General features: G+C 39.4%; 2 protein-coding genes and 1 pseudogene across 4 annotated transcripts; 1 reads left to right on the top strand and 2 right to left on the bottom strand.

Moving 5' to 3' along the window:
* Positions 1 to 3,852: 3,852 nt before the first annotated feature.
* On the top strand, positions 3,853 to 26,922 carry LOC137075587 (small membrane A-kinase anchor protein). 3 transcript variants are annotated; one of them, XM_067444330.1, is made up of 2 exons: positions 3,853 to 3,985; positions 24,053 to 26,922. In XM_067444330.1, the coding sequence occupies exon 2, from the start codon at positions 24,088 to 24,090 to the stop codon at positions 24,523 to 24,525; it is 438 nt and encodes a 145-aa protein (XP_067300431.1). In that variant the 5' UTR covers positions 3,853 to 3,985; positions 24,053 to 24,087; the 3' UTR covers positions 24,526 to 26,922. The 3 variants fall into 3 exon arrangements, with proteins under 3 accessions (XP_067300431.1, XP_067300430.1, XP_067300429.1); XM_067444329.1 differs by lacking the exon at positions 3,853 to 3,985 and adding an exon at positions 20,457 to 20,584; XM_067444328.1 differs by lacking the exon at positions 3,853 to 3,985 and adding an exon at positions 21,708 to 22,481.
* Positions 9,239 to 9,355, bottom strand: LOC137076232 (5S ribosomal RNA; annotated as a pseudogene).
* mstnb (myostatin b) lies at positions 16,654 to 20,490 on the bottom strand. Its single transcript, XM_067444327.1, has 3 exons — positions 19,987 to 20,490; positions 18,879 to 19,249; positions 16,654 to 17,977 (listed from the first exon to the last, which is right to left on the bottom strand). Exons 1-3 carry the CDS (start codon positions 20,360 to 20,362, stop codon positions 17,597 to 17,599), a joined length of 1,128 nt encoding a protein of 375 aa, XP_067300428.1. The 5' UTR covers positions 20,363 to 20,490; the 3' UTR covers positions 16,654 to 17,596.
* Positions 26,923 to 27,754: the final 832 nt, after the last annotated feature.

Raw genomic sequence — 27,754 nt, 5'->3', positions numbered from 1 at the left:
AACTAATTAACTCTAAACACCTGCGAAAGATTCCTGAGGCTTTTAAAAACTCCCAGCCTAGTTCATTACTCATAACCGCAATCATGGGTAAGACTGCCAACCCTGACTGCTGTCCAGAAGGCCGTCATTGACACCCTCAAGCGAGAGGTTAAGACACAGAAAGAAATTTCTGAACGAATAGGCTGTTCCCAGAGTGCTGTATCAAGGCACCTCAGTGGAAAGTCTGTGGGAAGGAAAAAGTGGCAAAAAACGCTGCACAACGAGAAGAGGTGACCGGACCCTGAGGAAGATTCTGGAGAAGGACCGATTCCAGACCTTGGGGGACCTGCGGAAGCAGTGGACTGAGTCTGGAGTAGAAACATCCAGAGCCACCGTGCACAGGTGTGTGCAGGAAATGGGCTACAGGTGCCGCATTCCCCAGGTCAAGACACTTTTGGGCTACAGAGAAGCAGCACTGAACTGTTGCTCAGTGGTCCAAAGTACTTTTTTGGGATGAAAGCTAATTTTGCATGTCATTCGGAAATCAAGGTGCCAGAGTCTGGAGGAAGACTGGGGAGAAGGAAATGCCAAAATACCTGAAGTCCAGTGTCAAGTACCCACAGTCAGTGATGGTCTGGGGTGCCATGTCAGCTGCTGGTGTTGGTCCACTGTGTTTTATCAAGGGCAGGGTTAATGCAGCTAGCTATCAGGAGATTTTGGAGCACTTCATGCTTCCATCTGCTGAAAAGCTTTATGGAGATGAATATTTTGTTTTTCAGCACGACCTGGCACCTGCTCACAGTGCCAAAACCACTGGTAAATGGTTTACTGACCATGGTATTACTGTGCTCAATCGGCCTGCCAACTCTCCTGACCTGAACCCCATAGAGAATCTGTGGGATATTGTGAAGAGAAAGTTGAGAGACGCAAGACCCAACACTCTGGATGAGCTTAAGGCCGCTATCGAAGCATCCTGGGCCTCCATAACACCTCAGCAGTGCCACAGGCTGATCGCCTCCATGCCACACCGCATTGAAGCAGTCATTTCTGCAAAAGGATTCCCAACCAAGTATTGAGTGCATAACTGAACATAAATAATTATTTGAAGGTTGATTTTTTTTTTTTTTGTATTAAAAACACTTTTCTTTTATTGGTCGGATGAAATATGCTAATTTCTTTGAGATATGAATTTTGGGTTTTCATGAGCTATATGCCAAAATCATCAGTATTAAAACAATAAAAGACCTGAAATGTTTCAGTTGGTGGCAATTAATCTAAAATATATGAAAGTTTAATTTTTATCATTAAATTATGGAAAATAATGAACTTTATCACAATATGCTATTTTTTTTAGAAGGACCTGTATATATAAATACATACATACATACATACACACACACACGTATACATATAAAGGTTATGACATAAAATGAATACGGAATATTTATGATTTCAGGCAAATTTATAGCAATAAAAAATTTCTAGTCATTACAGACCTCTTAAACGCATCAATACTTATTGACTCAGGACGAGATTATGAGGATGACTTTATTATTTGGGGTCTACAATTTCCCATTAAATTTTGCTCAGTCATGCACTACGCCATGTTTCCGTTTGCTAAATTAAAACAGGTGGGTGTGGTGCATTGGTTCCTTTCTCTGGCCTTTCTCAATCCTCATCACTGAACTAAAAATAGCTAGGAGTAGATGCACGTAGCATGTGTCGTTTCATTTTGGATGTGAAAAATGTGCACAGATACTGTACGCAAAGCAAGAAAAGGGCACAAGTAAAGGAACTTACGGCAATACACGGCATAGCCTATATGGCATGACCCGATCCGATCTGCTGTCCTGATTGTTTTAAGAGAGCAGGCACATGTACTGCTAACTTTTTTAATGGAAGTCTCAAACAAGGGTCAGTGAGAAATGAGGCTCCTGATTGCTGCCTCACCTCTCCCCTGCTTTTAGAATTTGCACCCTGCAGCTATACGAGAGCGAGTGCTGAAGTCGCAGCACAGGGCCGTGAAAACTAAAACGTGTGCTGTGGTTTGACCTTTCCCTATGTTAAATACAATATTATCATAAGACGTGCTATCGAGTTGCAGTGCCGTTGCATGATCAGATTCACTGCCACGTGGGCTCTGCGCTCAGGTTCAGCACATGTGAGCTCATTAGTGCTAGTATAGCATGCCAGCTGGTATACACAAAACTATTTTCATTCATTTTATTTTATTATTTGAGTCTAGTCGTTTTTATAGTTGTACGTATGTGCAGGGCAATTATGCCTTTTGTCAAACATTGGGGAAAGAATAACATTTTACAGTTTTTCTTAATAGCTTTGACTCAATTCTCAAATTAGTTTTTTTCTCTCAAATAATACACCGATCAGGCATAACATTATGACCGGGTGAACGGGTGAAGTGAATAACACTGATTATCTCTCCATCACGGCACCTGTTAGTGGATGGGATATATTAGGCAGCAAGCAAACATTTTGTCCTCAAAGTTAATGTGTTAGAACCAGGAGAAATTGGCAAGCATAAGGATTTCAGCAAGTTTGACAAGGGGCCAAATTGTGATGGCTAATCGACTGGCTGCAGTGGTCATTTTCTATTAAAAGTGGTCCAAGACAGGGTCATTGGCGACCAAGGCTCATTGATGCACATGGGGAGCGAAGGCTGGCCTGTGTGATCCGATCCAAAAGACAAGCTACTGTAGCTCAAATTGCTCAAGAAGTCAATGCTGATTCTAATAGAAAGGTGTCAGAATACACAGAGTGCCCATGCTGACCCCTGTACACCTCCAAAAGTGACAACGCTATTTGGGCATCAGAACTGGACCAACAGAGCAATGGAAGAAAGTGGCCTGGTCTGATGAATCCTGTTTTCTTTTACATCATATGAATGGACTGGGTGCCTGTGTGTACCTGGGGAACATGTGGCACCAGGATGCACTATGGAAAGAAGGCAAGCTGGTGGAGGCAGTGTGATGCTTTGGGCAATGTTCTGCTGGAAAACCTTGGGTCCTGCTGCCATCCATGGGGATGTTACTTTGACACATACCTATATGCATTGTTGCAGACCATGTACACCTTTTTATGGAAACGGTATTCCCTGGTGGCTATGGCCTCTTTCAGCAGGATAATGCGCCCTGCCACAAAACAAATATGATTCAGGAATTGTTTGAGGAGCATGATTTTGATGCGTTTACTTGGCCTCCAAATTCCCCAGATCTCAATCCAATCAAGCATCTGTGAGACGTGCTGAACAAATAAGTCCAAACCATGGAGGCCCAACCTTGCAACTTACAGGACTTAAATGATCTGCTGCCAACATCTTTCAAGGGTGTAGTGGAGTCCAAAGTATTAACTTGCATGGATTGATTGTTAATTCTAAGACCTTTAATATGCAAACAAGTAATAAAGTAAATAGGGTCAATTTTGATTTTATGATGATGATTTTAATGCCATTGTGGGGACTCCATTCTTTCTGGTGAAATCACAAAATAAAATGCATACAAACGTGTCCGTGCTCTTAATCATTGAACATTTATTTTAAGGAAGAAAAAAAAAGCTATATGAGGGTGAATTAGAACCTGTAACCTTTGACACTGTTAACAAAAAAGATTAGGGGTTAGAAGTTAGTGGGCTAGAAAGAAGTTAGTGTTCACAGAAAAAAAACAACAACCATATTTTTGGCGCAAATTAATATTTCCAAAATGAATGATTTCCCGAATTAGACCTAGAATTTCGTTCACGGTTCTTTTTTTATGCTTTATATGTGTTTTTTTCTTTCTTTCATAAATCGCGAGTTTATACATCAAATCTTCATCCATTAAGCTAGCCGGACCCTTTAACCTTTGCACTCGCGCTTCGCACGTCCTGTGCAGCCTCTCACGCGTGATACTGCATTTCAGTCGTACATGAAAACTGACGGGACCGCTCCGGTGGAAAACAGCGAGTGGATCTAGGAATTCAGATGACACACACATCTCTTATCTCCATCCCTGTAAGTTACCAAAACACACACGAAACCCTTCAGTAGACCGACTATCTTGGACTGTATGACGTGAAAGTCAACAAGCTGTCCAGTCGGATTCCGTTTACACAGCCAGTGCGTGAATGCGGTTTTGAGTTCGGTACGGTGTGTGAACGTAACCGTATTAAGGGCTCAAATACAGGACATACAACAATGTACAATATACCGCAGCTGTGTAAACGTTGATTTAGGCAAATTCGATGTGTTTTGGGTCTGTGTAAGGCAATTTGCACAATAACTAAATGCACATAGCACGTCGATCAAAACGGATGCGCTGATTCTCAGTGAAACCTCACATCGTCTAAACAAATTCTTTCATTATTTGTGTGAGCCATGCAAACTGATCCATTCACTTATCAAAACCTTTAAATATCTGACAAAGAATGTAATGTCCACTTAGTTGGCAAAGGGCCTGCATTGTAATTAAATGGGAAAAACAAACCTTACCAATCAACAGCAGATATGGAAAAGCAATAGAAAGATATGCAAGAATGTGTGGTGGTGTTAGGGGAATAGGCCTACATAACAGTGTGTAAAAATTAACAAGCAACTTAGTGTATTGTATAAATAAAAATGTTAATTGTCTTTTAGTGTACAACAGTAGGCTACAGTATTGACCTTTGTTGGCATTGGCCAATTTAGTGACACAATAACTTGGTTTTGAAGCATGAATTACATATTTTGGGTGAGTTAATACGTTTGGCAGGCATGCAATACAGTTCTGATGTTCCAGAAATTAGTTGTGACAGTTTAGAGAATGTTAAGACCGTTTTGAAAAATGTGCCAAAGCAATTGAGGAAAAGTATTAGATTTTTAAGGCTCTTGGAAGCAGTGAAATCTGCACCAGCCCAGCTTTATCATTAAGCCATTGACTTAAGATGGAAATGCAAGCCAACAAAATGTTGAGAGTGGAAATAAAAATAAAGCAAATATAAAGCAAAACAAGTTGGGAACTGTAACTCAAATTAGCTAGAAAAATTAAAGTGAGCATTAGCTATAAACCAGTTAATGATTACAGACATATTTTGTGGAAAAAATAGACATCTATAAATTATATTGCTGTTAATTATTAAAATATTGAATTAACATTTTATTGCAATAAAGTGAATTATCTGCAATTAATCTTATTTAAATGTATAAGTCTATTAATTTTATTCAGATTGGTGTGAGAATTATTAATAATTTTGTTTAACTTTATCAGAAATAGTTTTTTAACAAACTTTCACTTTTTCAACTTTTTAAAATGGTTAATGATAAGTAATCATTTATTAATTTAATATTTATATTTTCAATGTTGTCTGGTGCCGTATTTTCGCTCAAATTATTGGCAGTTGTTTTTGTCCCACAAATGTGTAGCTGTTTATTATTTGTGTAAAGAGTTTAGAGGATAAAGGCTCTTGCTTTTGCATTTCTTTATTGAAGACGCTAAAATAGAAAAGGCAATGTTGGCAAAGCACTAGCGTGAGTATTCAGTGCACGAGATGTGCCTTAACAGGGAGGATTTCTGAGACCGCGTCAGGTAACCCATGTTGCCATGCAAGGTCATAATGAAAGTTCATTCCATCTGCCACTAGGGGGCGAATTCTGGCAGTCATATATTATGTCCCTTTTTACAAGATGTAAAATAAGTCTCTGGTGTCCCCAGAGTGTGCATGCGAAGTTTTAGCTCAAAATAAGCCACAGATCATTTTTATAGCATGGTAAAAACACTTTTACAGGGTGAGCAAAAACAAAAACAAAATTGTTTGTGTCCCTTTAAATGGAAATGAGCTCCTGCTGGCCCTCTTTTAGGTTTTTACCAGCCTTTTATGTTCTAACTGGAGTCTGACAATGATGAAGAAACTCACTTAGAAGTGACAACATGCAACAGGATATTTCTGAATGGTTAGTTGGATTTATGTAGCTAATGTGGAGTTAACTATCTTCAAGTCATTAATTAGCATATTCTGTTAAACGGTTTAAACGGTTTTTATTTTTTGAGCATCTCAGACTTATTTTAAGTTTAATTTACGGCCATTTGCGTTGGCTTGCTTTACTCATTTGCGGCGATGCGTGTTGCAGCACCATCATATCTATCTGACTACAACATAACACGCTCTCACACGTTTATTTTTTAACCGTTTGCCAGGAGTGAAATTTACACATGGTTTAAACAACCAGATACATTTTTGTCTGAAATGCTTTCAGACCACCTTCTGAATTGGTTTGTTTGGGTAATCGGAATTAAATAGCTTGCTTCTCGAAAGAATCTCGGAAGGCATTTAGGCCTACTCCTGGTCATTTCGCAATCAGATAGATACCTGGTCAGAGAAAACAAATCAAGGAACCCGTTGTAAAAATGTCATAATTCTAGCAGCTGCGCTGAAGAAATGCATGCTGCTGTTGGTGCGGACTCTTTAACCCTGTGGGAGCCATGTCTTGACAGCCATGTAAGCTATTATGGTCTTGTGTTGTTTCCACCAGCGCAGCACATCTCATTGTTTCTTTTAATTAATAAAATAAATATAAAATGAAGGAGAAGCCTAAAAAAGGTCAGAAGTCCGGCCTGTATTTAGGTATGACGTGAAAATTGACCCGAAGCCTGGCCCTAGGGGCGTAAAAAAGTCTGGTCCCGTCGGGCTCGGGCATAAATGCAGGGCTCTAGTGTGAATATAGATTCTGTTGTTGAGCTGTTTTGTATGTTTTGCTGTTTGCAAAATAAAATAAACACGTGAAAAACGTTTTTTTTTTTTTTTTTAAAGGGTCACAGACACTCGTCAATTGTATTTTTATGTAATGTCAATTGTATATTATAATCTTATCCATTAACGGTTAATAATCGGTTAATGAGCATCGGTTGTCGGTCGGGGAAATTAACCGAAATGAGAATCCCTAATGGGAACTGTAGTAAGATGCCTTCAGAGCCAGAGAATATATGCTGCTTGGAGATACAATAGGTATAGTTTAGTTTAATTACAGTTATATGCTTGTTGTAGTCCCTACAAGCCGTTTGTTGTAGTCATTCTGTAAAAGAAAATATCTCACTTTACTTTTAACTTTGAGCATCGTAACTTTGCAGATATTGTTTATCAAACGGCAACACTACACACTAACTAAAATTAAAAAGTGAAATCATAATCAAGGACCCCTTTAAAAAAATCTGTCTTTCAGAGTCGGATGCTTCAAGAAACATATTTTTTTTAAATATAAAATTAATCACACTTTATTAATGTGTTAATTTGACAGCTACTGTAGAACTTTTTTCTACTGCTTTAAACTGTTAAATCAGATGCCATTTTTATTCATTCAACCAAACAATTTGCACTCAAACAAAGTGCAAATCTCCAAAACATGCTGTACATTAATAGTATATACAATTACTGTCAAATGGCACCCATTAATTGAAGACTGAGCAGCTGGCACTGGTAAGACGGAGAGTACTTGTAGGAGGGTCTGGCATGTGATGGACTGCACGTCGTGGTCAGGGAGCGTGCCAAATGCCATTCCAGTGCCTCTGCAACAGGGGTCGAAGGTTAAGAAACATTGTGGCTCAGAAGACAGATGTCCATGTGGCCCGGGTAGATTATCATTCTGCTTGAGAGCTGAAATCAACTGCACATTGAAGAGTCCACATTTTCTGTCAAATTTTAGCTCCTAGATAAAGTACATATTTACACATGCAGCACCATTTGTTTAATCATTTTACTGTTACCATTTTACAATTTTTTAATTTATTTTTTATTTTATCATTTTACTGTATCCTTAAAGCAGCACTAGGTAACTTTTCAACCTTCATAATATATTTTCAAGACTCTTGTGATGATAAATCGACTTACAATACGTTGAATGACACGTCTGCCATAGCTTGATGGGGTCTGTATTGTTTTTAATCGTACTTTTAAACTTCGGGTTTCGGGTAGTAACCCGAGAACAAAAAGAACTACAAAATTCGACTGCTTTACTGCATATACGTCACTTCCACCAACACCCACACTTCCTTAAATTCGGACGTGCGAGCCCAACTTTGTTCGTTGGATAATATAGTCATGTCCGAAGCAGCAGAGCCAAATAAGAAAGAAAAGGTTTTGTTGGAGGAAAGCAATAAGAGGAAACGAAAAAGTGATGGGATTAAAGGCAGGACGAGGATCAACATGTGACCAGCGTTTGCTCGTTGGCGTGAGCTGAAGGAGGAGGAGGCGTGCCCGACCGATGCTGTCCTGCTTGTTCTGGTGATTACCTACCACTCAAACATTGAACTGAAGTATCATATAGATTCTGTAAAACGGTAACCAATAGACTACTACAATGACGCTGGCTTGTAAACGTGAGCATCGTGATTATTTGGCGTTTGAAAAAAATAAAACCCATGAAATTATATTCATATGACATGCTGAAACATGCCACTGACTGTAACGTTACCTGGGATGAAGACATTTCACACGCGCCGCCAGAAGAACTCTGAACTCCTCTTGCAGTGTTCAGGGGAACTGTTAGTGCTGCACCGACCCGCGGCGCCACTTTTATGAAGTTATTTGGCCCGCACCGCACCACTGTATATATTTTTACAACCCGCCGCGCACCCGCGTCCATTAAATAGACATACGGGGTCCGCGGGTTATGAGACGACCCACGCATCACTAGTTCAGGGCTATCAGGGTTGTCATGTCAACAAATGCACGCACGATGGCATCCCCTGTTGTAGGATGACAGATCTTACGACACTTGTTGAGGACATTATTTTTTCCAAACTGTAGGGGGACCCCGAGAGCAAAAGTAGCCAAGTGCGGTTTTAATAATGCGTTCAAATTATATAGCGCTTTTCAAGGCACTCAAAGCGCTTTACATAGAAGGGGGGAATCTCCTCCACCACCACCAATGTGCAGCATCCACCTGGATGATGCGACGGCAGCCATATTGCGCCAGAACGCTCACCACACACCAGCTGATTGGTGGAGAGGAGACCGAGTAATGAAGCCAATCAGGATATGGGGATTATTAGGAGGCCATGATGGACAGGGGCCAATGGGCAAATTTGGCCAGGATGCCGGGGTTATACCCCTACTCTTTTTTCCGAAAGACATCCTGGGATTTTTAATCACCACAGAGAGTCAGGACCTCGGTTTAACGTCTCATCCGAAAGACGGTGCTCTTTTTGAGACTATAGTGTCCCCATCACTATACTGGGGTGTTAGGACCCACACAGACCACAGGGTGAGCGCCCCCTGCTGGCCTCACTAACACCTCTACCAGCAGCTACCTGGTTTTCCCAGTTGGTCTCCCATCCAGGTACTGACCAGGCTCAGCCCTGCTTAGCTTCAGTGGGAAACCAGTCTTGGGCTACAGGGTGATATGGCTGCTGGTTAACTTTGCTGGTTTTAACTTATGTGTGTCACCATATGATAATCACAGTAAGTGAATCTACTCTTCTAAACATGCATGCGCAAGCAGTGCATTGGCAGGGCAGGAGCAGTGCGTATGGAGAGCTGCAGCCGCGCGCTCCTGTTGTGCATTCACACTGGCAGCGTTCGTCTCGCGCGGCTCGTGTAGTGCAAATACAGAGAAATATTGTCCATTCTGTCACATTCTCCAGTGTTCTCCTCCGATACTGTCATTCTCGTGCTTTGATTTATGAAGGGAAGCATATGCTGCAAATGCGACCGTTTTCCCCTCTGTCCCAAAAACGCATGCACATAACATGCTGTGTTATAGATACCGTAGTTTACATGATAAAAGTAACCTTAAAGTTAAGACATGCCTCTGGGTTTAATCATTTAAACAAAATTTAGACAACCTTTGGCAGTGATGTGTTTTCATGCATTTCATTTATTTTTTTCACAGCGCAGGATGTCCTGTGGTGATAATTAAAATGTTATTTTTCATGTTAACCATGTAAATTTTATCAAAAACTATGCACTGTGGCTTTAATTCAGCGTGAGCAGCACGGCAAAAATAGACTCGATGGCGAAACGATCTCGGCACTACCGCTTCATCCTGTGCAAACCGTTTTAAAATCGGACCTTGCGTTACCATGGAAACGGTGCTCTAAATTATTCCAGCGGGCTCCTTCCCAAGTGGTGTCGTCATGTTTCATATTTATTTAACTTTATAATAAAAACCTTTTCTAATCTTGACAAAACGCATATCGTCGGAAAGGTCTGAGTCTCACGGTTCTATATCTGCAAACTGTTTTGTGATATTTACACAAAAATATATACACTTGACACAGGAAATTGCATTAAAAAATATCAATGGAATTTCAATGACACCCGGTGGCTATTTGTGGTACAACGCCTAAACAAAACCTCATGGGAACTTCAATTTTTGTGATATCAACTTCAAATTTGGAACACAAATGAATTAGACATATGGCTTTGATTTGATAGTAATTTTAGAGTACACATTATTTTGTAACATATATATATTTATATTAAATATTAAATATCTAGTACAGTATATTTGATTTACAGTACATTTTAAACTTCCATAACTTTTTTATACTTAAATTTTTTGAAGTGATTTCACTTGAGCAATACTCTGCTGACTGTCTTCTTTAAAATGAGACCAAACTATATTCCATATATTATGTCTATATTCCAAACCATTCTTGAATTCCAACCATTTAAGTTTGGATAGTGAATTTTCATGTATATTTTCAAAAAAGGGGGTGACACTTAAGGGGTTAAGGGAGGGGAAGAGGGTCTAATGCTATTTCATGCATTCTGACTTGTTTACAATGTTATAGAGTTGGATTCTTATGCTAAGCATGTCCAGTATTTCTGTTCCTTCAGGATTCAAAGTTTCGGAAAGTTTTTTTTCGGGTGGGGTCCTGTATGATGTCATAGGGTGGAATTCCTTATATGGGCACTTCTCCTGGATGAGTGCGTCCGCACATTAACCAGAGAGAGAGCGCATCCATTAACGAGCTTAGTTCGGGTTACGGAAGCCGCCGACAGCACTGTCCTTTTGTTTTTAGACCACAAAATAATGTCAACAATGTCACTAAAGTGTGTTTTTGGTCGTGAGGGAAAGATAACTTTGTTCAGCTTTCCAAATAACAAAGCATTAAGGAAACAGTGGATGCAGTTTGTTACAGAGCAGCAATGGAGTTGCAAGTGCAAGTTTGTTTATTTGTTCCTGGTCATGAGTTGACTCAAAACCGCAGGCGGTGAGTGAAACTGCATCAAATGTCTGTGCTTTGTTGGCAATCAGCACATAAGTGCATGTAATGTAAACAACACAAACATATAGTGAATCGAAATTTGTCCAGGGATAATGCCATGATGTATTTTGTGTGTGTCCTTGTGATTCTTTAGCTCTGCCCACTGCACACTTCCATGAGTTTGGCTGTTTTTGGAATTAATAGTTACAGTCTACAATCGGACAGTGTATTTGTCTTTTATAAATATAATAAAACTAAACACTCTTTGGAGATATGAAGGATTCAGTACTACTCTATACTTAAGATTAACATGAGATTGGCAGAAACTCTGTGTATTATGTACCCTTTAATGCTCTTGCTATGAGGCTTGTGGTACTTGGCAGCATCCACTGTTTAATGACCGACTGCGGGTTTTTTATGTTGTCCTTAGAGACTTTATAAATGTTAGATTTATGTGCTGGAATGGGGGTTACATTTTCTTATTCCCTATCTGAACTGTATGTAATTGGTGTTTTTCAAATTTTGTGTATCCAAATTAACAGTCTGTTATGTGTCTTTATAGATTTGACTGTCAAAAAGGATCTGAGAATCTCAGGGAACAAGGTAAGCCTCATTGCTTACTAAGTGGTTGCTAGGGGTCTGCTGGCCGGTTTCTAAGGTGTTCTAAAAGGTTGTTCGGATGAACCATGCAACGATAGATGGATAGATGGACAGATAGATAGATGGATAGATAGATAGCCAGATAGATTTCAATGGGCAATATTTGATAGAAACATTATTGCCTTGATTGCAAAACAAAGCAGAACTGCTTCTCCATATGACGAGACACCTCAGATTCCTGCATATCCAGCTGTCTGACAGGCACTGTGATGACACAAGAGGGGACATGTTTCCATTTTTCCAAATGATCCAGACATCTCGCAGTGTCCTCAGAGGAGCATCTATCCTCCATCACTGTCAGTCATTGGTCTTCTGGGGGCATATGGTTTACTGCCACAGACCTTTTCCACTTCAGTCATTAGGGTGCCTTGTAAATGAACTTAGTCTTATGGACAATTCTTGCTGAATGTCTCATTCCAGCCCAAATGTGATCTTGAGTTACACATTGCTAAAACAGGACACATTCCCATCTTCGACGTCCGGAAGCTTTACGATGTAATTAATCAAATGTTGATTCCACAAGGGTCAATATAGTGTCGGGAGAGACGGATGTCGATTTCTCAGCTAAGTGAAAAAACAAGTGGTGTTGAAGGAAAGGCCCAGTGTGGATGCGCTGGATAAATCCATCAGGGGCGCTGACAACCAGCCGTCAGTGGCTGCACATCTGCGCCCATCTGCCCGAGGCTCGTGTCTTTTATTGCTTTTCATTGCTTTCTTCAGATGAGAGCAGAAGTTCACTGCAACTGAATCTTACATCCCTTGGAAACTGAGGCGATTATTACATTGCACAATGGTGGATTAATCATTAAATTAAAAGTTCTTTTTAAATTGTAATCATTAAGAAAACCTGATTGTTGACTGAGTTAGAAGAGATCAGTGCAGAGCTCAACATTGTTGTAGTTGTATGTATGGCTGATGTGAGAGAGTATTGGCTATTAGGCCAGTTGATGGATATGCATTGTCATTAAGTCTCATTTAACGAGCATATGAGTTATGTTTTATGTACGTTACAAACCTGAATATTTGATTGTTGATGTAAATTCAGCTGATTGAAATACATCACCATGGTAAAGTTGGTTTAGAAGTATCAGTTAGATCTTTTTAAATTATAAACAAAACACGCTGTCCCATGTTTTTTTTAGCCAAATTACAGATTCAAAAGTTTTAGAGTCTCTTATGCTCACCAAGGCTAATTTATTTGATCAAAAATACAGTAAAAACAGTAATTATTGTAAAAATTATTGCAATTTAAAATAACCGTTTTGTATTTTATAATGTAATTTATTTCAGCGGCCATTACTCAAGTTTTAAGTGTCACGTGATCCTTCAGAAATCATTTAAATATGCTTTGCTGCTCTTATTATCAAGGCTAAAAACAAATTTGCCGCTTAAAGGGATAGTTCACCCAAAATTGAAAATCACCCATGATTTACTCACCCTCAAGCCATCCTAGGTGTATATGACTTTCTTCTTTCAGGCTAATAAAATCAGAGTTATATTAAAAATGCCCTGGTTAATCAAAGCTTTATAAAGGCAGTGAATCGGAGCCCAAAACTTTTAAGCCCAAAAAGTGCATCCATCCATTATTAAAATAAAAATAAAAAATGGGTCTGGGGTGTTAATAAAGTCGGTCTGAAGCAAATCGATGCATTTCTGTAAGAAAATATCCATATCCATAAAATAGCTAGCTTCCACCATATCACCTTCTGTATTCTCGCAGTTCATCTGCTTACTCTGTGTCCAATGTCAGTTAGTTTTTTTTCGTAAGTTGAATATAGAATGCCATTTACTGCCATTATAAAGCTTGGATTAGCCAGGACATTTTTTAGTAACTAAACTCTGATTGTATTTGTCTCAAGTGTACATGAGTCCTGAAAAGTGAAGCCAACACGTCTTGATCACCCTCAGGTGACTGGATGCAGTATAGATCATAAACCCCACCCTCTCCATGAAATGTAATGGGCCATTACATTTGGTCATTAAATCAAATTACACTTTAAATACATTTTTTTCCAAATATGGTTTCTGTCATTTTAGGCAGTTTTTATAACGCTGATGTTAGTTCAAGTGTTCATTCTTTAAATAAGTTTACTTTTAGTTAGTTATTTGATGCTATAAAAATGTAGCCTAGAAATCTAGACTCACCCTAGCGGCAGCAAATTTAATTTGCCCGCGAGTGTCGTCTAGCAACTCTCAATACACTTCTGAGCTGTATTCCCCTAACTCTTGCCGGGCCAATCACATAGTGTATAGAGTCGGTGGGCGGGGCCATAATGATGACGGCCGAGTTGCATTTGCGTGCTTCTAGTAAACACAGAAACTGGCGAACTGCGGTCTTTCGAATCAGCTTTGACCACGACTCTGGAAGACTTGGAGTTAAGCTTTTCTCTGAGAAAAGAACAGAACGGCACTGAAGTCATTCTTAAAAAGGGAAGATGTGTTCGGAGTTTTGCTGACCGGATACGGCGAATGTTTAATCTATCAACAAGCTCTGTTTCACCTTCGTTGCTCTGGTTGGTGGTAGCGCTATCCCATCGCGTGCAGAGGGAGTTTGAAAGACAACCGTTTATCCGCCCCTCAGATTGAGCCCTGTCAATGGTGAGTTTCCAGACCAAACATCTTGATGTGGGTCTGGCTTGTCAGGCTAATAAAAATGGGGATGTGATGTCATGATTGACAGCTGAGAAAAGTTTTCTGGAACTTCAGAAGGACATTGGAGCTTTAACTTTAATCTCTACATTAATGTTTGCTTCAAAAAAGGTTGTTGATTAGGCGGGAGTGTGGGCAGAACCTTGACATCACGGCTCCGCTTTGCGCTCACTACTGCGCAGACTCAAGACACAAGATGTCAGCACCATATTTGAACACTGGTGGCTTCACTTACATTAATGGAAGACAGTAAAAGGCACGTTGTCTGTGATCTGAAAGAAGAATGTCATATATACGCCTAGGATGGAGTCAATCATGGGGTGATTTTCATTTTTGGGTGAATTATCCCTTTAATATTTCTATGGAAGCTGTGATACTTGATGATACTTGGTGGATAGAAAGCTTAAAAGGACAGCATTTATTTGAAATAATAACATTTTGTAACATTATAAATCTCTACTGTCACTTTCGATGACTGGAATGCATCCTTGAGTAATAATAAAGTATTCTTATTTACCCCAAACCTTTGATTAATGGTGAATGTTTATTAATTTATGGTGAGCCATTAAACCACAGCAGTGCATGTATAAATCTACTGGACCAGAATAAAAATCCTTGGAACCATTTTAATTTCAATATTTATAAACAAACACACTGTAGAATCTTTATTAAGTTTCAAATTCACAATATTTTGTCTCTTGTTTAAAATCTGGAGGACGTCTGTCAACTTGACATGAAGAATTGTCATTGTTTGATTGCTTCTTGGCAGACAGGTAATAGAAAAGTGCCTGTTTACCACAGACACGGACCAGGTGAGATGTCAATAGCATAACATGCATCATCATCGGTCACCTGTCTTCAACCTCACCATCAATATTCGACCTGATGCCTCATGGCAGCATGTACTTTCAGCTCATCACTCAAACCAAGCGTTTCCCCAGCTGCTCCAGAGACCGTGCACGTTAGTGTGAAGATGCAGATGTTTGACCACACCTGGCAGCTGTCCCTCTTCCTCCTTGTACACGGTGCTTCCCTCCTGTCCGAGCGCATGCAGCGCTACCCGGCTCCCCTGCAGCTCGTGCGGATATGGGGAATCCTGGTGACTGAGATGAGCTATGTGCTTCCCCCCGGAGTCTCCTGTCCCCCGAGGAGCCACGCTGCCTTCCCATTTTCTCACAGTCATTTCCTCTCCTGTCAACCTGGGAATGTGCTGGCAGCCGTCAAGCCACAGAGACCAGGAAAACTTTTCCCATGTGACAGACATAACAACTCGGGGAAACCATTACTGTTCCTGTTTATCATACACTTGCCATTACCTGGCACAAAGGACGGCGCTGCAAGTCAGACGTACAAGAAAACAAATCAATCACCGAGAGTGATTCATAGCACGAGCGCTCCTGCATGTAGAACAGGATGAATTACGAAGGGATGCACCTGATTATCGATGCGCGTTCAGATGTTAAAGCGCTTATCGACAGTTTCAAGAACGTTCACGTGAGGTGTTCAGGCTTTTCAGATCCCCTGTTTAATTGTATGTGGCAAATGATCCAGAATCCATGGCGCGTTATTTCAACCCAAATGTGGAAAGAAATGTTATTGCTCAGGGACTTTTAATCTCCCACAACCCACTGTTCATTTCAGAGCAGTTCCCACCTGGTTTCCATGGCATCTGTCCAACTCACAGCAGGAAAGGAAGCAGATCTCGGCAGTGCTGAGTTCGCCCTCTTCTGGACGGAAATGAGGGCTCCAATAAGCCTTGGACTAATTAGCCATGCTGTCAAAACATTTCTGCACAAGTCCTTTTAGAAAACTCTGCTGCATGCTCGCGTTGAACTATTCCGAGGGGAGATTTGTTAATTTGGATTTATGTAACGCTGCAGCTCGCTGCCATTACAGGAATAACAAATGAAAAGGTCAAATGATAGTAAATCCAACCTAAAAGGAACCTCTTAACACAGTTCGGACAACACCCTTCATCCACCTTTGCTTAGGACAAACACATTGTGCATAAAAAGACACAACGTGAAACAATTTTCCTCTTTAGATGCTCTAAGCGGGTAGCATACCGTATAACTGATTTTCATTACTTGGATTAAATCATTCATGTACAGAATGAGATGTTTTCAGATATCATACAATAAAAACTCAATAACCTTTCATGTGAAGCAGTTTGAAATAATAGAGTTAAACATATAAAGCAAGCACCTTTATTTGTTTGAACAGATACATAGATTTATATTGTACACTTTTTTGCTATTTTGTGTTCTTATACATGTACTAACCGTGGTTAAAAAAGGCAACTGTTAATGGAAACAATGGCAAGTATACAATACAATTAGCAAACATATCAAAATCAGTTTTTACAACATTTTTAGCAACCAATTCTTTCTATTGGTCTGCCATAGTGCAAACTGTGTGGTTTGAAGACAGAGTGTTAGCGTGATATTAACATTCATTCTTACAGTTCCGATATCTCTGTCTCGAACACATTTCAATGTGTAGAGCGCATTCACAATGCCTCTGCTTCAAGTCCTTCTCTCCCCTAATGCCGATCTCAATAATGCTTCAAGTGTGTAAGGCTGTTGGACAGATGAGTAGTGGACAAAAGCTATGATTAACTGTGTGTTTATTGCAGTGTATGTGGAAGTTTGCATCAGATAACTGTATTCAAGCTCTGTTCAATGTTCAAGAGTCACTCTCTGTTTCTCTTGGATACTCTTCTTAAACAAGCTCACTGTTTACAGCTGTTACAGTAAAGATCTAAATGAGTGTATTTTGGAGTGGTTGTGTAATACAATTTTTTGTATGTTGTCTGCGTATCCTAATGAGAGTATTCTGACAAGGTGAAAATATGAAATAAAGCAGAGAATGTCGTCCATTTCAATAGTGTCCATTCCCAAGTCAAGCCAGTAGACATTGCTTTAGTATATCCATGTGACATTGGACTCCTGTGGTAGAGATACTGATTTAGAGGGAAATGACAAAAAACATAGTCAAATGAAGCGGTGCCCAGAGAGTGAGTGAGCGTCCTTCTATTGCACAGTGTCTTGCGGAAAGCACTGATACTGGATGGCGGGTGGTGTGATCAGATGTCCGGGTCTTTGAGATGGATCAAGTCCTGTCTGGGCACTGGTTCACGAGCAGCCACAGCGGTCTACTACCATTGAGGGGATCTTGCCGTAGATGATCTGCTCTTTGCCGTTGAAGTAAAGCATGTTGATGGGAGACATCTTGGTGGGGGTGCAGCAGGGCCCGGCGGTGCCTCGCGGATTGGCCTTGTTCACCAGATGGGTGTGGGGGTACTTCTGCAGGTGCATGTAGTCGCATTCTCCCGAACAGTAATTCGCCTTATAGCGTTTTGGAGCAATAATCCAGTCCCAGCCGAAGTCCTCGAAGTCCACAGTGAGAGGGTATCTGCAGCATCGAGACTCTGAGGAATTCTCGTCGCAGTCCAGTCCAGAGTCCCTCCGGATTCGCTTTGGGCCCTCTGAGATTTTCACCTCCATAAAGGGGAGCTGTAAGAAAAAGAACCAAAGAGCCTTTCATATCTATGGCCTATCGACAAGACAACTCAGTCTGACCTTGAAATCGCACTGTCCAACCATTAATGAATGCTACAGCTAACAGATTCAGATATGATTAGAAAAAGGGAATGGATTGAATTATTATGGTTCCGATACCACTTAACAATTCCCGTTCCGTAATGGAGCCATTAAGGATTCTTCTAGTAAAGAATAAATAAATTCAGTTCATTTACTGCCCCAAGCAAACCATGAGATCATTTTCGATATACATCAGTACCGGAAGTACAATTTTCACACACTTTGTATTCTATTTAAATACTAAAACATTATTTGTATGAGCCTTAACATAATTGTTTTAGTTTGTTTTGAATTAGACATGGTAAAAGTAACTTGCTATTCATTGAGTCAGTTTAATTCTGTACCCATTTCGATCGATTCATAAGCGTTTCTCGTGAAAAAGAACCGGCCAATAAGAGTCATTCGTCCGTGACTGTACATAGATGTTGATTCATTACAAGAACTAGGTCAAAAGATTCTTTAATTCTAAACCCGACTTACAGTGGTCGCGTTGTTCGTTTTTGATTCACCAAAAAGAACCGGTTTGAAAGAATCATTCGTGCAGGAATCGCGCCTATTGATTTTTATTCATAAAAACATTCAGGACTACACTGACCACTGAATGTTTCGCACTGTACATTTTGTAGAGATGTTGCGCGCTCTTAAACATTCGAACTACTTACACCAACTGTGTTGATTTAAAACAAAATATTGTATAACTAAACCATAAATAATTTTTGATATTGTTATTTACAGCCATTACTTTTGGCGGAGCTCTGTTTTAAAGCGGTTATATTATGTGTAAAACCGCACATTTGGTAACAGCTCAACTCACCAGTCCATCCTCTCCAGCCTCAGCTGAGGTGACGGCCAAGTCGTTTCCCTTCGCGTCATACGCGTTTATCTCGATGCCCCAGTTGGTCTCCGGTTGCCTTAACCACACCGTGAGCACCTGCTTTACATCTATACTCTGCCAAGACGTGACTCCTGCGTTCACGTCGATCTTTAGGGATCGTATTCGTATGTGTCTTCCTCCGTCCGTAACGGGCATCAGCCGTGATATCTGTAAGAAGACGGTGGTCGCTTCTTCTGCTGGTCTCAGATGAACCCAAAGCTGCGCTCTTACGATCCGGCTCGCTTGGATTTTCGGACTGAAGGAGAAAAAACAACACTTCGGTTTTCGATCTACTTGAACGATGGGGTCAGCTGAAAAAAAGGAAGAGAAAATAAATCAGACTGATTATACGGGATCTAGCTACTGGTTTAGTGACAGTTTAATTATTAAAGCGGTCCATAAAATGACGCACTGATATAATTGGGAAAACATGAGAAAAAATGTCACATTTAACTTAAATAAAATAACGTCGACTACGCCCACAGTAAGATATATTACAGACATAAAGGAGACATTTATATGTTAAACTTCGTATGAATATATGTTGTATATATGTTATATACATACGGCATTGCAGAAGGAAATATACTTATACCTTTAAAAACGCATGGATCGGCTACAGATACTGTCTATATTTAGACATTACATAAAAGGCATTGCACATAGTACACATTTTTAACCCAAACGATTGGCTAAGATGTGAACCAATTTAAACTACAGTTTATAGTTTATATCACGTGTGATAAAGGTGAAAACATTTTCTTCTGACCGACGCTGGTGCGCTTTTGTTGCGCTTCCATGTTCAGCGTGCGTAAAATTGCTTTTAGCAAAGCTGAAAAAATGGGAAGAAAGCCTTAAAAAGGCAGGAAACGACAATTATACATCTTAACTGAGCATTTTATGCATAATATACGCCTTGTGAGTGCAACTGGCTCTGTGCGTAAAGCCTGCGTAAAGAGTCTCTCCAAGTGGGCTATTCCCTAGATTCTTTGTCCATATTAAGAGGACACATTTACATGAATGAATCTTTGAAATAGATGATCCTTACGCTCTGTGGCCATGGTCATGATGGTCTCTGTGGTGGCATGTTCATCATCCTCTTCCATAGCTCCATCCTTACTGTCATCCCCAAGCACATCGTACTGATCCAGAAGTTGTTGCAAAGGCGGTGCTTTGGGTAACAGCTGCTTGACCACGTCCCGGCTGATGTTTGGCGCCTGTTTGAGTCGGAGTTTGCTAAGAATTTGGGACTTGATGGCATGCAGTCTCATCAGCTTGCTGTGTTGTCTGAACTCACATGTGGAACACTGCTCGCTTTCCTCCGTGGCTGTGGAAGGCTGCTGGTGCGCCGTTATATCTCCATTACCCACTGGACCACATGCAATTAATACACTTAGAGAAATTAAAACCTGCGTAAAATGCATGTTCCAAGACGTGCTAAAGGATGTTTGCTATGTTTGATCTGATTTGCAATGGAAATGAACCTCACCACGCACCGGACAAGTAGATGTCATGCTTAAATTCGGCAAGGCTTTTTATACTGCAACTTTGGCCACTCTATTGTGTCGTAAGATTCCATGATTGGCTGAGCTGGCAACAATAAACCTAATGGACAGAGCTGGACTTCTTTCGCAGTTCTTAAAGAGGTATGACACATCTTAGAGGACTCGTGAAGGAACCAGTTAAACATGAATGCTAATTATGAACATGTATATGGAAAAATACGCACGTTTATTATAATATTTCAGTGCGTGAATCCAGGGTGCTCACTGTGTGTCGTCAAACGCAAATACATTGATATTGGTGAATATAAAATCATAAGCAACAAAATATTTGTTTTAATATTATAAACAGTACATTGCAATATAAGGCACTTTGATGTTCTACACTACTTGACATTTGCAAACGAGCAGCTTGTTTTATATTGTAGGTAAAAGCTAATTGGCAGCCTTATGTCGGTTCATCTGCTAATTTATATATGTGAATAGCTATTATTGCTAAAATGACATTGTTCTCAAACACTGCCTTTGTGACATTCAAATTCCCCATCTAATTTTTCTTGTGGTATTTGAAAAAAGAGGCATTTGTATAATGTTCAAGTAGCTTCTGTAATTTCACTACGTATTCTTAAAAGTATTTGAATAATCACAATTCATCTTGTTTGCTTGCACTCCTTTAGAGCTGCAGCTCATTTAGTTTTTTAGATCCGTGGCGTGGATAAGATACATAGCGCCATCTTGTGGAAAGACTTGTGTAAAACGCATTAACCAGGTCCTGAAGTTTTGCACTGTGCGAGTAATAATATAATGATACATTAGTATGGTAAACACGCAAACTTAATAAACACAAACATAAACAAATATTTTTACAAAATTATTCACCAGAAAACATATAATGTGTTGGATCGACATAAGATAATATATTAAATCACGGGGCTAGGAATAGGCCTACTTTATCCTGATTGGCCAATCGATAATCGCTGACTGTTGTAAAATAAATAAATAAATAAAAGGAATTAACTGTCTGTTTTCCATGAAAACCAATTCCCCATGCATTAGACAGTTTCTCATGCATCTGACAGTTTCTCTTTCTCGCATAATAAAATTATTTTTAACTCAAATCAATATTTCGTTAAGTAGGATGTCCGGTCATCCGGATATTATCACAAAATAAACTATTTGGGGTCATACGACTGTACCTGATCACCCTGTCAGGAAATGAGTCTACGAAGTGGCATCCTAATTCGGTTCAATCTAGAAATGGAAAGAACTGAAACGGAAGCGCTGACCAGAAATCTTTCTTGATTTAGATTTTATGTTATGATTTCTTGGGCATAAAGGCCTCATATTTTAACAGTCTGTCTGATAATGAACCATTAACTGAATTAACTGAATAAAAGCCTACATGTACTATATTATCTAGCTACATGCTGCACCACAGAATAACAAACATTTTGTCATATCTGGTGGGTCTACATCTCTAGGTAGGTCCTAGCATCAACAAGTTTGGAAAGCATTAGAGAAAACACTCACCAGGTGGCGGCATTGTATTTAAAAAGAGAACGAGGCGCAACCTGTGTCTTCGCGTGTTGCAGTAACCTATTTCACCCAGTTTACAAACAAATGTTTAGGCGAGAATAGCACTAAGTGTGTACGTGAAGTGAACTAAGTGTGTACGTTAAACAGAAAGAATTTTCCAGCTGCAAATTCAGTCATATAGATGGCCATGTCTGAACGGACAGGGAGGAATTCATAAACAACGCGGATTAATGCGCTATCGAGCTCCATCGCTGTCCTGAAACTGAAACGTTATCATCCTCATCATTATATGTGGACTCCGGACGCACATGCTGAATTCTGACCCGAGTTACCCTACAAGCAAGTTCATCAACACGCTTTCTCATTCTCATGTGGAGTAACCGAGACTGGTGAAGAGGAAGGACAGTGTGGATTTATCCTCTTAAATAACGCATTTCGGTTTGGATTAAACGATTTCTTCGATTTTTATATCCATATTGACGCTCACAGCCTGCAGTCCGAAGGGGTATGTAGCCTACCCGCACTGATTATATCACTGGAATGTGCACTTTTAACATTACATTAGGCTACACAAACGGATTTTTAAAATATGAAATATCAATTTGACTTGACCTTGAAGCTTTCTTGACACAAATAGTACGCCAATGGAATTTACTAGACAAAACGACAAAACTGCATTTTGTTTGTCTTCCTAGCATTGCAACCAGGATATAATCCATCATGATGTTTTTAAGCTTTTGATCACTTCAGATTTGCAGTGATTGTCGGCTGTCCTTGGCTGATATGCATATAGAAAAGGAGCCTAGTATCATTTCAAGAATAACTGCCGAGAGTAATGATAACATTATTAGATACAACATTGACAGACGGCCAGAAGAGCTTTTAGAATTAGAATCCACAATATTTTTCACAGAATGCGATTTATATTTAGGCTAAATGAGATATTATTGATGTTGGCATCTGTGTAATAGCAAATGGAGTGAATCACCACTTTCGTTGAGGAGAAGTCTGTTAGTCATTAGCTGTCCTCAGGAGCAACGTTTCATGAGGCAGGCAGCACAAGATAGCCTAAATGGCCAACTGTTCGTGAACGAATCGTTCGTTTGAGTCGGATCATTTATAGGTTGATCGGTCTGAACGATGCGTTCGAAACGGGAACTGAATCTGTGCGACCGGTTTTCAAGTTAACCGGTTTAAGATCATTTTTTAGCGTAAAGGAAATGAACTGATGTCGCTGATGTGGAGAAAAGCAGATTTAGATGTTACAAATGAAACATGCCTAGCCTACTATAAAACGTTATCGCTACTCATACGCGATGTTAATCCGCATCGCATAAATAGCCTACAATATTTTTTCTAAATCTTAAAATACAGTTAGCCTATTTAAGATTTTAAACTAATCTATGAGCTGAATCTTACCTAGGACAAATAAGATTATTAATATAATTATGACTTAAAGGCACAATATGTAAGATTTTTGGATTAAAGTATCCAAAAACCACTTGACCAATGTTATATAGGCTATACATTTAAAAAAATATTTTGTAGGCCTACTTAGATTATCCCAAATGCTTCCAAGAATGTTTAAATCCAGAGAAGAAAAAGAAAATAGAGAGAGAAAAAAAAATCAATGACATCATACCTATGTTACCCCGAATTTTTAGGTTTTATTTTTTAGAAACCGTAGAAACACCAAAGATGCATTAATATACCTACGTGTTTGCGTAAAGAACCACCATTTTTTAAATGGTTCTTTAAAAAACAAGTAAAAGAAAGAAAAAAGATTCAGTGGATTCATGGAAATGAGTCAGATATTTTATATTTATATCACTAATATAAAAAAAGAAAATCTATCTATTTAGTCCATGTACTACATGCTATTTAAATACCCCATTTAGACACATGCAGTTTTATATTTGTATTTATACTGCCGCTTTCATTCCTGTGAAAATCAAGTCATTACATTGTCACGGACAAGGCTGCCAAGACACTGTGAAAAATAGTCATCATGAAAAAATATATTTAACCAGGCAAGGATAAGCAATAACTCACTGAAAATGCGTCTTCTTCACACAGGGCAAGTGTGAGGATGCTATACATCATGGCTGAACATGTGGAATGTCTCAACTATACTTTGTACAGAAATACCTCTACATCATAGCTTCTTATCCATACAAAACCCTTTAAACTGCCAACCAAGGGAATATAACCTTTGTATCACGCCATCTTTGCATCTCTTCCCCACACTGCTTTCAAACCAATGCTACATTATTTATATCATGGGATGCATGAAATCCAAGCACCGCGACCCTACTCAGAATTCCAGTTCAACAGAGAAAGTGGATGGCAAAATAGGAAAGCAAGGAGAGAAAGCTGTTCTAGTTTTCTCAGAGATCGGCTCCATGGAGGACCCAGTGCAAGTCAATCCGGTGTTAATGGACTATGCCCAGAGACTCTCAGAAGAAATTGTGGCCCGGGCAGTACAACAATGGGCAGAGGTGGACAGCCGGTACAGCGACATCCCTTACATTGAGTGTGACGTGCCATAAGTTTTTAACCGTGTCGAATAAGATTGGATTGGAGAGCTTTCAGACCAACAAATTAAGGCCAGTGAAGTCATTTTGAGAAAATGCTCTCTGAAAATCTCTTTAGGATTCACATTAAATATTCAGCCGTTTCCCCCCGTTTTCTTTCAAATGACCATGGAGCTGTTATAATACAAGACTGCATCTTTTTATGTCACTTGTTTACCCTCAAAGCCCAGTTGTTTAATTGGGGGAGTCTGTGAAATCCAAAGGAGGTTCCAAAGGATTTCACTGGGAGTCCAAAGGCCACAATTATTTGACTAATTATTGACTTCATCTTTTTGCCTTTTACAGTATTTAATGTTTATGCAGCTCAGCACATCATACAGTACCTCATTTATATTTTCTGTCTGTCCATCCATCCATCCATCCATCCATCCATCCATCCATCCATCCATCCATCCGTCCTTCCGTCCATCCGTCCAATGTCTGTTGCCACTCTTACCAAGTCACTTTCAAACCAAGTAGCTTTCTGTTGGTCGATATAGCGAATTTGGGTGGCCCAACCTGTACCTGTAGTGAAATCTGCATGGGGAAATTGGTGAAATTCTCAATCCCCATGGATTTCGCTGAACAACAGTAAATGTTATTGCACATTCACAGAGCATCCACTCAGGGGTCACGGTTTCTCTTTATGGGGGCTTCTAGGGATCAATAAGTGTACATTACTTCGCCGGTAACCTTTTTTTGACATGACAGCTGTGTCGACTGCAATTCCTGAAACAAAATCAACTACCTTGTGGCCAGAAATGGTTTAGCAATCACACATTAGATTTAGAAATGTTTAAAGATGTTAATCATTCTGTATCCTCATGATGGAGAATACATTGAAAGAGAAGGATTACACACATCCTTTCCAAATATCATGTATTAAGCCATTATATAATTTTGTTAATAGACGTTTTCTTCTGTGCAGCTCAAATATGCAATTCTTAAAGGCTAAGAACTTTTAAAAAGAAACTGAAAATGACATATTGCCACCAAGACTGCCGATCCCCTCTCTTAAAAATCCACTGTGTAGGGACCAAACACGCCAATGTCCTTAATGATCATTAATATAAGCACAATTACTCTTCTGGTAGCGTTTTAACAGCTGCCCACCAATGCTTTTTATTGAGGGATATATTGGCACTTCTGGGTCTTGTGCCATGTTGTCAGGTATCCAGAATCTCTTTAATGAAGATTTAAGGATTCCAGATCAATAGAGTGCAACAGCTGGGTTCCGGAAGTAAAAATCATTTTCATTTTCTCCATAGAGATTGATTTTTAATGATAATGTATAAACCTTTTAAGACCTACTTACCATGAGCTTTGAGGTGGTGATGTATGCTTCTTCACAAGTCGGTGTGATTTCAGCTGCATTTACAAATGATCTTTATAATCTTAAAGTTACCATGAAAACCGATTTTGAGGGAACTCACCAGTGCCCATCCTCTCCCATAAAGCACTGTGCATTGTCCTGTAATCAAATGAATACCTGAAATAATTGTATACATCAGACCATTTTGAGTTTAACTTTTTATATTTACGAAAAAGTGTTTATATTACACTTTTTACACCATCATAATTTAGGTTCACAGTTTTGTAGCTTTGCCTTGTTTGTCAGATTGTCAGACACTTTTTTTTGTTGTTGCTTTAAATGAAAGATTGTTTGAGCTGGCTGGTTTGGTTCAAGGCTTTAAAAACTTTACTGAGGAACTTTTTCAAATCCCTCTAGAGAAAATAAATGAGAAAATTATTTCCGGAACCAAGGCCACGGAAGCAGTGGGTAGTCACTGTTGCGGCCTTTTGCAAAGACAATTAAGAAAGGATTTCACTTTGACTATTAAACTTTGGCATAGAAAGTCATAAATGCAGAGTGAAATCTTAAGATATGAAAGAAGGATTGAAAGTCGTATTTTACGAGGCCTTTCAGCACATCACTGAATGTGCTCAGAGTAGAACTTCAGCATGTCTCAGCATCTCAAAGAACAATCAGCACAGGATTCATGGTGTTCATTACTCTCCTTATCTTTCTTATCTAGAAGTAGGTTATATTTGGTTTAGGATGAACTACCAAAAGTGTGTGATCGTGTATCACAGAAAAAGTGCTTAAAGTAAATAAATAAATACACTGCAGTCAGAATACATTTGTACCCGCTTGTACTGTCAAGCTAATTTCTCCTGAGATCTCCATCTCATAAATGTTTGATGAGGTGCTGATGATTCTTACCAAAATAGTTGTCTTTCATATTTCAGTGTATATGTCAGACAGATGTTTTACCTGTAACCTGTGCAATCTCAGTTCTGTAACATGAAAAGGGAAAAACACTGCTACGCCAATAAATAAAACCACAGCCTTTCTCTATACCTCAGCTGCTACTTTTAGTTTTTTTCTGTGTCATATTTATTATATAACATTGTAACATGACAGAATAATGCCCTTCATCATGTCGTCCTTCAGTCCCTTCTTCAGTGCAAACCTATGAAAATTAAATTAGTGTTTTAGCATCCACCAGGATGTCTGATTGCTTTGAAAAGTAATGGCAAACCTCTCTGCAAAATGTCATACAATTTAAGGTAAATTCATGTCCATATACACAAACAGCATGCCTAACTTTTTTGGGGGGTTAAGGCAGACCTATCCCTAAGTATGAGCAATGCCATAAAGGGATAGTTCACCTAAAAATGAAAATTACCCCATTATTGAGTAATCCTCAAGCCATCCTAGGTGTACATGACATTCTTCTTTCAGATGAATACAATCAGATTTATTTAAAAAAATGTCCTGGTTAATCCAACCTTTATAATGGCAGCCCAAAATTTGAAGCCCCCAAAAATTGCAGCTATCCATTATAATGTACTCCACATCACTCCAGGGGATTAATAAAGGCCATCTGAAGTGAATCGAGACATTGTGTAAGTAAACTATCCATATTTATCATGTTATAAAGTAAAATATATGGCTTCTGCCACACCACCTTCTGTATTCAACCTACAAAAAAATGTAAATGATGTGACGTATGACGCAAGTGTTTTGAACTTTTATACGTTTTTTATTTGAATATTTTTCTTCAGAAGGCCTTTATTAACCCCATGGAGCCATGCAAATTACTTACTAGGGTGCGTCAATTATGGGATTATTTTCATTTTTGGGTGACCTATCCCTTTAACAAATATCACCGCTGCCATGCTATTGAGTCTGTCAGTCAAT

This window comes from Pseudorasbora parva, chromosome 5, assembly GCF_024679245.1.
Source record: "Pseudorasbora parva isolate DD20220531a chromosome 5, ASM2467924v1, whole genome shotgun sequence".
Taxonomy (NCBI): domain Eukaryota; kingdom Metazoa; phylum Chordata; class Actinopteri; order Cypriniformes; family Gobionidae; genus Pseudorasbora; species Pseudorasbora parva.
Note: the sequence above shows the minus strand (reverse complement) of the source record. Positions and strands in the feature narration are given on the sequence as shown.